The 14,937-nt window shown below is 33.1% G+C and overlaps 1 protein-coding gene across 4 annotated transcripts in view; it reads right to left on the reverse strand.

The window, feature by feature from the left end:
* Positions 1 to 14,937, reverse strand: part of RELCH (RAB11 binding and LisH domain, coiled-coil and HEAT repeat containing) — an 87,705-nt gene that overhangs the window by 13,318 nt on the left and 59,450 nt on the right. The window contains exons 19-25 of one of the 4 annotated variants that reach the window (XM_037508443.2): positions 14,855 to 14,903; positions 12,607 to 12,686; positions 11,076 to 11,182; positions 10,026 to 10,125; positions 5,145 to 5,227; positions 4,879 to 4,942; positions 2,913 to 3,051 (exon numbers count right to left, since the gene is read on the reverse strand). In XM_037508443.2, coding sequence (XP_037364340.1) covers positions 2,913 to 3,051; positions 4,879 to 4,942; positions 5,145 to 5,227; positions 10,026 to 10,125; positions 11,076 to 11,182; positions 12,607 to 12,686; positions 14,855 to 14,903 — 622 coding nt within the window. Of the gene's footprint in view, positions 1 to 2,912; positions 3,052 to 4,878; positions 4,943 to 5,144; positions 5,228 to 5,732; positions 5,816 to 10,025; positions 10,126 to 11,075; positions 11,183 to 12,606; positions 12,687 to 14,854; positions 14,904 to 14,937 lie in introns of those variants that run through there. The other 3 variants (XM_037508444.2, XM_037508442.2, XM_037508445.2) reach the window with 3 other exon arrangements.

Consider the following 14,937-nt stretch of genomic DNA (forward strand, 5'->3'; position numbering starts at 1 on the left):
AAAACAAATCTATAGAAGTTAATTTAAACTCTGGCCTAAAGTCAGTTAAAGAAGATCTTAAAATTAAGGATCTTCTTAAATCTCAGAAGATAAAAATTTATTATAGAATTCAAGATTAATTCTTAACTAGTAACTCCTTAAATGGTTAACAGTAGTAGGATAATAAAAACTAGGAGGGTTAATGACCTAGATGTGCTCAATTTTCAATAGATTTTTGGTGGGCAAGGAAAACAGGAAATACTAAACATAAAGCTACTACTGTAAAAGCCCTTTTCTTAAGAGCAAATTGGATAAAGATTCAAAACTACCAATAAAATAAAGATAAATCAATAGGAAACTTTATAAATATAGATTACAGTAACTTAAAAAAATATTTTGAGGCAGAGCAACAGCCAAAGTAAAGGGAATCTTGCCATCTCCTTTTGCAAATAGACTTAAATATGAAACACAGAACTGTCTGAAATGTGAAATGGGATAGTACTATGATATGAAGTCTTCGTTGTAAGATTAACATTTTAAAGAGCCCTGTAAGTGAAAAGGTGAAAACAAAAAATACATGGTGATCCAGATAAGACAAATGAGCACCTGTGAAGGAAATCAAGACCAAAAGTTCCTGTGATAACTAGGAACTGTGAAAGAAAAAAAAAAAAAAAAAAAGACTACTGGAAGAACCAACGTTTTATAGTAGCTAAGAAATGAAGGAACAAATCCAAGATGCCACTCCTAGGAAGGTTTATCTCCCAGCAATGCTCTGCTTCCTCTAAACTTCCAAAGGGAATTGCCTAAAATACAGACAGTTAACAATATAGCATTATTTTTGATATGGGAACTCAACCATTAACGTAATTAACATGGGACATGACATCCCACAGGTTAAAGTTTTCAAGCAAAAGGGAAGTGAAGTAATTGAATAGTAAGTAGAAGAGGGGAAAATAAAAAACCAACCAGAAACGTCCTATTCCTGAATCCAGGAGCCAAGGCTTATTCTCCATGGCTCAGAATAAAATAAGCTTTACAGAGTTAGCCAAAGTACCTCAGAGTTTTCACTAGGATCACCTATAAATCTGATGTTAAAATGTGGGGAACTATCTCTGTTGCTAATTAAAATATTAAAACCTACTTAGTTAAATAATTGTGAAATATTGTCACTTTCTCCCCTTTCAAATTACAAATACTATTACCTTATCCAATGAGAAATAATCTCATGATTTTGTTTCTGCAGGTCAATAAGGGTTCATGCCCTCAAACAAACCTTCTGGACACTATGGTTCAAATCTTGACGTATTTTGATGACTGATCTTAAAAACAATGAGAAAATCCCAGGCTGGATATGCAATGACTAGTCTGTGGGGGGAGTCCAATTTGTACTAGAAACCAAACTGATTTAAGAAGTCAAACTTGTGGTCCTTCCTAGAGCATGTCAAATTGTTAAAAATAAGACAGCAGCAGTAGAGTAGTGCCAGTGGACATGCTTTTGGAATAATAACTACTTGATGCTTTGGTGTCACCAAAAGAAATTGTTGTCATGAGGTTGAGGTTCACAGTAGAAGAGGCAGAAACTAGATAAAAGGTTTTAGAGGACATTATCAGATCAATAGCAGCTCAATAAGCTGATAACTGACACAAAATGATGGAGTACAACAAAATGGCTAAGTGGGAGAAATTTTCTTTTAGAAAATATCACAAAAACCACAAAAATTTCCTTAAAACTAGAATTGAGTAGTAAACTCTAATACAAGGCAGCATAGTATTTTGCAGTCAACAGTTACTAAGAATTATTTAAAAAATAACTTCAAATTATGTTTATGAGTTACTTTTTGTGTCTTGAATCCTCTCACCCTCCGGCGCCTCTGGCCTGAACACCAGCTAGTGTATAAATAAAAACTAAATCTTTATGTGGTGAAAAAGGAACTCTCCTACATTGCTGGTGGGAGTGCAAACTGGTCCAGCCACTGTGGAAAGCTGTCTGGAGTTCCTCAGTTTACTAAAAATGGAGCTACATATGATCTGGCAATTCCACTCCTAGGGATCTACCCAAAGAACATAAAAACATTGATTCAGAAGACCACCTGCACCCCTATGTTTATCGCAGCAATATTTACAAGAGGAAAAACCTGGAAACAACCCAAATGCCCAAAAATAGATGACTGGAACAAGAAGATGTGGTACATATACACAATGGAATATTATTCAGCAATCAAAAAAAGATAAACTCATGCCATTCGCAGCAATGTGGATGGAACTAGAAGGAATAATGCTCAGTGAAATAAGCCAGAAGGAAAAAGAAAAATATCGGATGGTGTCCCTTATAGCAGGAGTATAGGAGAACCAAATAAGACATCAGTGTAAAAAAAAAAATAACAGCACAAAACACAACAAAGCAAAACCAGACAATTATAAACCAGAGACATACTGCGGTGGGGAGGAGGGAGAGGGAGTAGAGGGAGGGAGGGAGGAGCACAGGGGACTGTGGTGATGGTGCACGGGGGCCTTGGGGAAGAAGATTCTATGGAGACTCAATCTGAGGCAGCGGGGGGAAGCAAATATTGTCTAAAAAACGTAAAAAAATGATAAATGCTAAAATAATATATAAATATGGAGCTTAAAGCAAAAAAAATCTTTAAAAAAAATAAAAGCAAAAAAATAAAAAAATAACTTCATATTGTGTTTATGAGTTACTTTTTATGTCTTACAGCATGTGGATTACTTTCCTATAACTTACAGCAATCAGTATATAGTATCAGAACCATACACTAATAGAAATACTGGTCAATCCAAAATAACCAAATTGTTTGACTTTCAGCTTTCACTATGTGAGAGAATGAGAGAAATGTAGGAATACTTTATTTAACACATGACAAATGATCAGAGAAGCTATAATTCAGAGGAAAAAAGCAGAAAATGTAACTTACACTCATCTCGGAATCTTGGTTCTGCATTAGGCCCAACTCTACCGAATGTTTTTATGATCTCCGTATGCAAAGAATACTGGTCTTGATACTGAGGATCTTCCAGGAAAGAAGCCAACTGCATTTTCACTCTTTCCAGCAACTTAAAATTGGATATTGTACAGTCATTATATAGAATATTAAAAACTGAGTAGAATTGTTTAAAAGAAAGATACACATGAAATATGGTTTGCAGCACTGGTTACAAATGATTTATAACAACATGACAGTAGAAATTTGGAATTAAAGAACTACTTATTGAGTGTTTTGGCTCAGAAAACATTTCACATTTTTGCTTATGTTTATTAATTGTTCCCTTTTTTGTTTATTAAAAACACAAATATTCCCTGACAAACTTGAAGAACATTAGTAAAGACAGGAGGTAAGTTTATGAAGATTTTGTACTTAAATAATAATTTTTGTCCTCCCTCACCCCTCTTAAATTATAATTTAAAAAACACATCACAGGGCCTCCCCTGGTTGCGCAGTGGTTGAGTGCTGGGCTGTGAGGCTGCCCGCAGCCTCTGCAGCGCCGGTTCGATCCCTGGCCGCCGGCGAGGGTCCCACATGGTGTGCAGACCTCTCCTGCTGCCCGCTGCTCCCCTCAGCAGTGTACTTCATTGGTCTGCCTGCTCTGTTCCCAGGTTCTGGCTCTGGTGAATTCTCTCACCCTCCCGCGCTTCTGACTGTACCCAGTGCTTGTATTAAATAAATAAATAAATCTTTTAAAGAAAAAAAAAAAAAAAAAAAAAAAAAACAACACATCACAGTGCAAGTCACCCAGTTTTTCACCTTCTCAAAGCAATGAGTCATTAATGACTTACATCTTACTCACATTTCCCTAAAAGATATTTTTATTTTGGGATTTGAGAACATGTTGAAATTCAGCTAAGACTGCAAGCATTGCAAAATGATGGCTTTTAATGTTGCTTTACCAGAGAAATATATAAGTGAAAAAATGAAAGACATATCTTTCCATAACTAAGACATTTAATTTTTGTTATTAAAAAAACCCAAAATGACAAAGGGATTTTACAAATAACTCTTCCTTTTTGATGAAAAGTCTATTCAATGGAAAACCTTGTTTTCCACTTAAGTGAAGAGGTACCAAGTCCACAAATATTTATTTTCTAATCTATAGGGGTTTTCATTTGTGTAAGGACATTTCCAATTTGATAAAAGAATGACACTATGATACTAAATTCTGAGAAGTGTCTTACAGGTAATGCCACAGATAGAACCTAATAGGCTGGAAATTAAATCGTGGTTTCAGAATCAAAATACACTTCAAAGTACAAACCAGAGTACACGTTTAGGGAGGAAGACCTTGACCGTCCCCTAAAGCAGACATAACAAAGGGTTGTCATGGCTGACATGGACTGTGATAAGAGGAGCCCAGCCAACAGGAGGACTCAAGGATTGAGCCCAATAACACCCCATAAGCGTGACATACAGGTGCCGTCAGCCTTCAGTTGTAAACTGAGGTAGTTTTCCTTAAGATTGTGTTTCTAAGGTTATCTGTCAAAATAGTCTTCAAATCTGTGCAAATAGGCAGTCAGGAATTTGTGGACACTGGTCAGAAGTTACTGGATAATTGATGACTTTGGAACTAGAGCTAATTTGAAAATTTGAAACTAGAGCTAATTTGAAAATAGGTTATTCAAAACTGTCACACCCAGCTAGACTTAAAACAGCTGAGAGTTGGCTTATACTTAATTTTCTAATTGAGAAGAAGACTAGAGATTCCTTAAGAATGTGAAAATATACTTTGGCCAAACTACATGCTTCCACATACAGAGCTCCTCCTCTACTCCATAACTAAGAAACAAATGAAAGGCATGATGTTCCTGACCCCTGGGCAGATGTGTGATAACACATCATCATCATCTCCGTAGCACATAAATATAGAGAAAATGCAATCATGTCCTACCTCTCTTTGAATAACTGTTTCCATAATGGTGCCAAAGGCTGGAATTGTGGCAATCCTGACCGAGCTGTTAGAATTAAAAAAGAAAAAAACTGAAACTTTCTTAGAGACAAAAAACTGATTATTAAAATGTATATCAAAGTAAGTATAAGGTAAATACACTGTATTAGCCTCTAGCAATGACAAAATAAATTTAAAAAAAAGCAGACCAAGAAGAATGCTCAAAAAGACAGACAGGATAACTTAAGGTCGCAGTCTGTGAAACTCACAATTCAGGATCACTGGACAAGGTAACAAGGGCCGGAGCAACCCGCTTGTCAACTAAAGCTTCACTCATGCCTCGAAGAGTCAGCTGTAAACCAGTCAACATGCAATAAAAAATGGTTTGGTAAACTGGAATGAGAACTGGGTTAGCTGTGACTGAGGATGGGCAGGCAGACTCACTGGCCTTTCTTGGTTTAGTCACCCACAGGAGACATTAAAATGTTAAGCCTCTGGTTCATGCCCCTACACCTACTGATAACAAGTTAGTGAGATTAGCAGAGCATCCCTTCTTGGCTTGGAAGAAATAGTCCATCAGCATGTTTTAAGTTTTAGGAATGTTTCTTGAAGACTCATATGACAGCATTTTTTTTTTTTTTTAATACATGACCTCCAAATTAGGCTCACATTGTGAAAGATGACTTAAAAAAGACACATGAATAGTAATATGACAAAGTTTAAAATCAAGTAAGCATACTTCATTATTATTTTAAAGAGATAAATATATTCTTTAATAGATATAAAAGCTGATGGTTATTTCTTGACAGGCATATTTTGAAAGGATACTGAATGTAAAAGGCAGGGACAACACTTACATTTCAGGGTCACTGGAGAGGGTAATGAGAGCAGGAACAACTCTCTGAGCTACCAGAGTTTCATTCACCCCCTTCACCAACAGCTGATTGGTCAGCGCAGGGGGTAGTCACAGGTGATGCATGGAAAAGAGCAAACACAGTGCCACGGGAAGAGGAAAGGAACAACCAAGAGAAAGAGAGAAAACACAAAAGCAAAACCAAAATTAGAAGCTAAGCAAATATTGCTACTGGAATGCTTTATAAAGGCAGAGAATGCTTAGAAAGAAAATAAAGCTAAAATAGCCTAGCAGTCCACAAAAAACAGAGTATGTCATCAATTCAATGGCAGTTTGTACTTTTGGTCAAATAGAATGTAATTTCCATGTTCAATTAAAATGCAATTTAAAAGAAAGCTTTCTTTTTTTTTTTTTAAGAAGCCAAGAAGAAGACACATATTGAATTCTATGTTTAAAGTTCTCAAAGTAACTCATGGCCAACAAGGTACAAACTGGACTGTTTTTAAATCCAACTCAAATGGCTAGCAGACACCACTAAATTGCTTCTGATAGTTCTATAGCAGGTACATTTAAAAATCACATAGGAAAACTCCCGACCTTTTACATCAATTTTCTTTTTTGAGGTACGGAGACATAATGTAGCCTAGTGCATAGTATTACCCATGGGAATCGGATCTGGGTTCAGACTCCAGTTCTCCACTTATTAGTGTGGTATAACCTTACATATATTACATACTCATTTGAAACTCAGTTCTCTCATCTGAAAATAGTGACATTATCTATCTAAAAGTACTGTTGTGCTGCTAGCTTGCACATACTATACCTAAACATTGTGTCTGACAAAGACTAGGCATTCAAGAAATGGGGGTTTAATATTATAACTGTTTTCAAGGATGTAAGATTTGTGACATATTCAAAAAAATAAGTTATTTAATTGGTCTTTTTTGGGGGCTGAATCAAATTGTAAACATTTACAAATAGTTCTTTGTTTTATATTTCTACAAAAGTTCTAACACACTTAAAAGTAAATGCAATGAGCATAAGTAGATCTTTTTAATCTAACAAAAATAATTCATTCAGCAAGCCACCCTAAATTATAGAGTAAGAGGACAATATTGACAGTATGTATTTTGTTTTTAACAAAATTACTGAAATTTTATGAGTTCAACAGAGAAAGGCAATATTCTAATCCTACAGCTTCAATTTCAAAATGTAAAACAGATGAATCCTAAATGCTAGTCAATCTGTTCACCTTGTAAAGGAAATAGTTTATCAAAGATGGAAGATATCATGGAAATTTTAGTAATTAAAACCTAATACTGTGCATATATGGTAATACATTCCTCCTCTGCAACACATCAGAGCACAGAGCTTACTTTAGGTGAAGGTTCTAGATTTTGTAACAATCAATTACCAGTTAACAACTGACTCACTTTAGATAATGGATAATAAAGCAGGAATAAAATGACAGGTAATTTTGTTATTTCCTTAAACATTACAGTTATAAGGTTTAAAGAAAAAAGACAAATAAGTTCAAATACAGCTGAATAACACTTTCTTCTCTGTATCACTTTAAAAATAAGACACCTTAGATTTGAATCAGTAGAGTGTACCCTGAAATGTCTGCTCTCTTGTGTCAACCAAAAAGCATTAAAAAAAAAAAAGGGACAATCTAAGGGACAAGTTAAGTTTTCATTTATTCTGGGTTTTAAAGTTTAATTTCTTTATTAAGATAGAAAACCAGAATTGATCAATTGCACACTTTATATGCAATATATTGATCTTTAAATCTGATGAAGTAAGCGTAATTATGACTTGACAGATGAAGAAATTGAGCCTAAGAGAAGGTAAGTAGCTCGTTCAGGGTTTTAGTCAGTAAAAAAGTAGAGCTAGAAAATGAACTTGATATTTCTTGGTCTTTGACTAAGATCAAATGTAGAAAATGGACTCACATCTGTCTTTAAAAAAAAGACCTAAAAAAGCCTTTTTTGCATTATGCTCTAATGTTAATGACTTCTTTCCTTATGAGTGATGTAAGAAATCATTATGTGAAGTTATTTTCTGCGTCTTTTGGGAAATTCATTATGTCATTCTAGGAGTCACATGATAAAGTAGCCTAATCAACTCCAGCACTAATTTACTACTTAAAAATATATATATATATTGCCTCTTTTTGAACAAGGACTGAAATATGACTGATTGGGTTTCTGCCTGAAAACTAAGACCTAGATTTAATGTTCGTTTTTACCAAGTATTTCGTGTTACTGATTTATCATCTCACATTCTTCCAACAGTATGTGGTCTCATATTTAAATTTTAAATTATAAGTGCTATTTTTTGTTGTAATTTAGAATGAACCTATTTTGAGAGGAAGTAAGAACAATTATAAAATATCAGTATCAAAACAAATTTTATAATGAAGTTTGCTTGTTCTTAAATACAGTTTTGTTCAAACTAAGAGGCATTAAAAAATAGGTAATTTTAATTTTTCTTACTGATGCCTTTTACTGACATGCTCAGTGAAAATTTATGAGTAAATTTGAAAAAATATGAAAGTGTCTGAAATTAGAGTCAGCAGTTCATAATCAACCTGAGAGAACACTGAAAGCTGCTTAAGCATTAGATAGAGTTTTCAGACCAGCACTAACAGCAAACATATAAACCAAAACCAGGCAAAGCCACATGTAAGAAATAAGGCAGAAAAAGCCAAAAAACAAACAAACAAACAAACAAAAGGGAGGATGCTTCCTTTTATTTATTTCATTTATTTTCTTTTATTTGGTATGCTTCACTAGTTCATACATACATTTTAGAAACAAACTGTATACAAGAAAGCAGTAGGTTTTAAAATCTTTATAGAATAAAGTCCTATGAAGAAAGCATATTTAAGAAATAGCTCTTCATTAAAATGATTTATTTTCTTTCTTGGGAAGAGGGGATTAAAGAAAGACTTTTTTTCTTTCATGATAATGCCCCTTTTTTTAGCACAATGAATAATCAAAAATTGTTCACATCTGAGTGAAACTTGCATTAGACATTAAAGCAAACCTATAATGTGGCATTTCCATTAACAAAGACTTGATTAAAATTTTTTTAAATCAAATATATAAAAACTGAAGACTTTTCAACTTCCTGATAATAATGGAATTTTCTTTGGATTTCACAGATCTATATTTATTTAAGAGATTTAGGATATATATATTTTAAATATATCAGTACCCTACCATTCCAATTGCAATTTATCTCAAAATATGGAAAAATTCTGAAATTCAGGAAGAACTGAATGATCCAATTTTTCATACAGAAATAAATTGTTTAAAATATTTTAAGAGTCACTTAAATAAATATTATATGATAAATATATGATCACTGATCATTACTAAGCTCTTATTATGTGCTGGGTACTGTTTTAATGGATTTGCAAGTATTAATGCATTTAAAATCAGTCAAATTCTTTGTGATAGATACTTATTATTATTTTTATTTTGTGGCTGAGGGAACTAAGGTATAGATAAGTTCAAACTTGCCCAAATAATTTATGAAACCAGTAAGTGGCAGAGCTGGACAATGAACTCAGACAGTCTGCCTGTATGGCAAGACTCTACTGAAATAAGAAACACTCTAATTGCAGTGCTCTAATACCAGTTCTGAAAATATATTAAAAAGATATAAATACACCAGGCTATGGAAATTTTTTCTATGATGGGTATAAAAGACAGGTATTTTAATTTTCATACCTAAGTAGCAATTTAAAAAAATCTAGTTAAATTATAAGAACATCTCTCTCTTCTAAGTCTATGGGAAGTTAACTTATAGGGATTATATTCCGGGTATGATATGTGAAGAAACAGTGAAGGTGGAGTAATCAATAAAAATAAATATTTCCATAATTACAATAATTTTCTAAGGCTATTCATGAATTCAACTATATTTTATAACTTGAAAGATACCCTATGTTGTTGTAGCTTATTTTAGTAGTTATTTAGCTCAATAACCAGAAAAGTATAGTAAGAAAGATTTACAGACTGGAAATGAAGAATTTAAAAGAATATTTGAGAAATGGAACTGGCTATAGAATAACATCCAAGGAACCAATAAGGCTACAAAACATTCTAGTATATGTCAAAGCTAATTTCTGCCCCATCACACAGTACACAACTAGTACATAACTGCTCAATGTCATCAAATATACATCAACATAGCATAGTATGCAGTCTTTTTATTTTTAAAAAATTCCCATTTCCCTCTCCAAAGAAAATCATGATATATGAACAAACAGCAGCATTTGTTTACATACCTCAAACATTCTAGCAGCAGTGCACCTCACGAGGGCTGAAGTATGGACAACACCATACCATAAAACAGTTAACAATAACTCATGGTAGGCGGGATTTGCACTGAAAGAAAAAAAAAATACTGCACAAATAAAAAGCCATAGTGCCTTACTGGTATGCTGAAAAATACCATATTTATAGGGATTATTAATGATAAAATTATTGGCAAAACATATGGAATTATTTTGTATAGTTCAATAGGTCACTTCTAAGATTCTTTAAAAAGGAAGTCACCTTATAAGGTGATAAACTTTCAGGATATTTGGAAATTTTACTTTTGGCTTCTCTGAGCATTTGCAATTATAACAGAAAATGCAACTCTTTAAATAACATGAAAAGGAAAAAAAAAAAAAAAGTAATAAAATTAACCTGTGAGAAAAAAGGGAAAGAATCAGATGGGTAAACTCTGGGGTTTTAGTTTCAGCATCTACAAAAATTGGTGAAGCAATGATCCATGTCCTATTTATGTCAAATGGTTGTTAATGAGGCAAGTAAGATCAGCTCAGATCATCTATTGGGAAGGGTAACTGGCTCTGAGGCTTATCCAAATGTAAGATGGTATTAATAATAAATGCATTAGTTTTCAGTAAAGGCTGAGCTGAAACTACTTTAAGTAGCCAGATGATGTCATTATGAGAGGTAGCACTAACAGTATCAAATGGAATGGGAAAGAAGGCTAATTAATGAGCTAGTTTTGGGGTTATTTTCCATTAGGGGGAAACTAAATTTTCTTCAAATTTGAACTTGATTTTATTTCTCCAATTGCTTCAAAGAAAACATGTATCTGTGCCCTTTCCCCAATTTTGTTAATATTTTATGAAAATACATACTTAATGTAAGAATATTAAAAAGGCACAAATAAGCAAAAACCAAAATGAAAACAGCACCTTAAGTCTCACACCAAGAGATTTGGTGTGTATTCCAATCTTTTCAGACTGAAAGTATGTATTGCATAAATCCAATTTAAAAACTTTTTATATAATTTAAAAAACAATATAGACTATTGCTTTTACCCTAGTTCCACAAATGAGGCCTTCAGGCTATCAAGAGGAGCATGAGATAATGAAAGTAGGGTCATTACGTCTTCTAAGAACCCAACTAACAGTTTTCGGTCTTCATCCTACACAGGAAAAAGATGACAATGAATTTTCAAGCAATCAAGAACTAAAAATCACAATTTCCTATTTATAATTAGAAAATGTTACAAACTAAGAAGAAAATATCCTAATTTGGGAGCATTGTAAAGATATTTGTTAAACATGTCTATGATCATGTGGTGTGAGGACAAGCTATTAATGTTATATGGCTTAAAATAAACTACACACACAATTCTGTATGTATCTATACCATGAGGTAGTTTTAGAAACTAACATTGAAATGTTTAGAAGTATACGGTGCCACTTTAACAGAGCTGGAACTTCTAGTGCCAGGTAGCAAGTGATACTGTAGAACTATACTTTTAGTATTGTTAGACTGTTCTAATCTGTTTTAGAGCAAGAGTACAATATATAAGAATTGCTGTACTTTGAATTCACAGGTCAAAAGAAATAAGTTTTATTTATCAGTGGGGGAAAATTCAGGAAAAAGGGTACTCTTTTTTGATTCCCATATTCTAATTTCTAAAAATACTTTATCCTGAGTCTACATTTTCACCTTGCTGGTTAGACTGTCTCACACTTAAAAATAACTACTAGGTTTTAATAAGCACTGTGTGTTATTTACTTAAAATAATATTAAGTAAGTAGTGTGGAAGTCTGTTATATGGGTGCACCACGAAGAATCACTCCTCCTGGTTCACACCCTCCGGAATCTGGGCTGGGCCTGTGATGTGATTTAACTGACAGAATGAGAGGTACTGACAATGTGCCAATTCCTGTCTAAGCCTTAGCCTAGCAGATTCTGCTTTTGTACTCTTGGGAGTACATGGGCCAGCAACATAATAAGTCTGGCTTTTCTGCTCCAGAGAGGCACTACGAAGGGACTAAGACATGGAGACTGAAGCTCAGTCATCCCAGCTCTGCCTTCTGATGACCAATCAGTTGAAGGCAGCATCAAATCTGTACTTGATTTTATTTCAAGTTGAAGCTGAAGGAGTAATAAACAGTGAAGCAAAGTCCATAAGCAACTAAAATGGTTACAAAATTATGCTTTGGGGCAGTTTATGATATAGTAACAATAAAGAAAAATAAAGTACTACTGAAAAGTATTTTACTAAAAAGGATGATAAAATATGGTATTCTCAATCATTTTTTAGCTTATAACATGTACTGTTTATTCTTTAAGAAATTAACATGCAACACAAACTGTGAATAAGCACAATCTAATACTGGTAACTAAATAACAATAAGCACACCATCTCCAAGTTTATCTGTTCAACTGAAATCTGACTCATTTACTATTTAAATATGTTCTCTACTATAAATAATTTATGAAGTAAATAATTTTCCTTTATGGGTAACATTTTCAATTAATGTACATAATGAAAAGACATGCTATCTTTCTAACTGCAAGTACTTTTACAGGAAAATGAAGATTTTCCCTTACCTGAATATAGCATGTGAGCACTCCTGTTGCATAAATGGGAACTGTAGCTTTAGTGAGCACCCCATTTCCTGCTGAGGAATCTAAAATCATTAAAATAATTTTTTAAATTTGAGTGTATTTTAAGTGTAAAGCAAAAAGCCACAATGCAAATTATATTTATAATGATAACTTATCGATAGAAAGTTTAGAAATGAACAGGAGCATTACTTTGGAAATTGTGATTAAAACATACACTGTTATTTGTAAAAAAAAAAAAGATACCCCTTTACAGAACCATTAGCATAAATATTTCTGATAGAAGGAAAAACCTTAATAAACAAAATGAGATGCTATATATTTCTACTTCAAGAATCAGAAATTAGTTTGCTTTTAGAGTCTCTCCAATGCCTGTATAAACACACTGATCTTCATCAATTTTTTTATACTTTCAATTTTTAGCACTCAGTAAAATGTAAAGGCACTACGGTGGAAAAGCAGGCGCCCAGATACATATTATTTAGTCAGCTTTCGGACATGAAGCTAACCCAGTACTGACCTAACTCCAGAGCCCTTTCCACACCTTTCTCTAGGAGTTTTCAGTCAGGCAGAGCCTGGATTATAATTATGGAAGAGGAAGGAGTAAGGCAGGAGGAAACATCCTAGATAGATGAGCACTCTATGGTAAAATAAGAGATTTTCTTATGGGGTATCTGTAGATGATTTCAAAAGAAAAGTTTCTGAGCTAATAATGAAATGACAATTACTATTGATAGCACCAATGCTCCCGTTTATTGATCATCAGGCACTGTTTCAACTACACACTCAAACCTTTCTATTATCTTTTTCTATTTTAACTTGGTTTTAAATTCTTTTCAGATATAGAAAGAGTTGAAAATCAAAATCAACAAGCAACTATAAGACAGAGACACACTGGGTTGGGGGAGGAGGGGGGAGGGATTACGGTCAAAACAAGGGGGGTGGGAATTATATGGGGACGATAACCAAGATGAAAAAGCATACATTGTGCAAAAATGAAAAATGATGTAAAAAATATATAAAATAAAATGTTAAAAAAAAAAGGAAAGAGACTTGAAAAGATTTATTTAACCAACTACCCTACAGAATTTTCAGCAAAACAGGAAGTTTCCATGTTCATATCAATTCAATTTTGAGGTTTGTTTGTTTATTCCCTGGATAAAGAGTAATTTTTTCTTTGGGGTTGATGAAATGTGGCTGTGGTAGTTGAGAGGTAAATCTGAGGCTAGAAATATAAACTTAAGTTGAATAAATAGACTATACATACATGGGTTAATAGTCTATAAACAATTAAAAATTCATAGCTAATTAATAATTTTAAATTCTGTAGTTCCTGATAATATTTCAACTTCTGCAATAATTCATCATCAGAAATCAAAATTAAACAGATAATACCCACTAGTAGGCAGCCCAACATTTATCCTTTAAGAAGTTATTAAATATAACCTGCAGGAAGCACATGCAAAATATCTCTTCAAAACTTTCAAAATTTAAAAAAAAAAAAAAAAGAAAAAGAGTCCTTTATATAGGACTTCATACAGCCTAAAATGGGGTTTTCCAGATCACTTAAATCAAATCACTAAAGGACTAGGAATTATCTACAAAATGAAGATCAATCTACTTTAAAAAAAAAAAAAAAAAAGAGGGCAATACATATTTTCTTAACATTTCCCACCATTTATTACTTGAAACTGCAAAAACACACAAAGACAACATGAGTCACACACAAGTGAGTTCTTGTGCCAATGGTGCTGCAATAACTAGACTTCTTAAGACAGATAAGTGAAAACTATCAACAGGGGGGCAGGACTTGTCCATTCAAGCCTGAAGTTTCTTTAAAATCTTACATTTCATTTTAAAAATATGTATGGATTCTTGCATTCTATAGCATTATTTATTTGTTTTAATGTTTAAAAGGCTCAAATAACTCATTATGAATGGGATACTCTTTATTTTATAGTTTGTAGTATCTTGAATATGTTACTTCAAACCCCAAAGGGTAAAAAAAAGTATTCAACTGACCCTCTCATTTTGAGAGGGTCAGCCTTAGAGCAATTAGATTACAAAGAAGACAGATATTTATAATCAAATTGATAAAGATTAATTTCATTAACACTTCATGGGAAGAATAGTATATAAGTCACAATTGTAAAACAAAGAACTCTGTAATATAAATTTTCCTTTTCAAAGACTTTAGAGATTCAAAATTTTTTAAAAGTGGTAACACACTTACCAATGTTTTCTTCAGATAGTCTTAAAATCTCCTGAAATTGAGGCTTGACCTAAGTAACCCAAAGAAAAGAGCCAAAAAGTTCA

This window comes from Talpa occidentalis, unplaced genomic scaffold (assembly GCF_014898055.3).
Source record: "Talpa occidentalis isolate TD23 unplaced genomic scaffold, MPIMG_talOcc4v2.1 talOcc4.13, whole genome shotgun sequence".
In the NCBI taxonomy this organism is placed as follows: domain Eukaryota; kingdom Metazoa; phylum Chordata; class Mammalia; order Eulipotyphla; family Talpidae; genus Talpa; species Talpa occidentalis.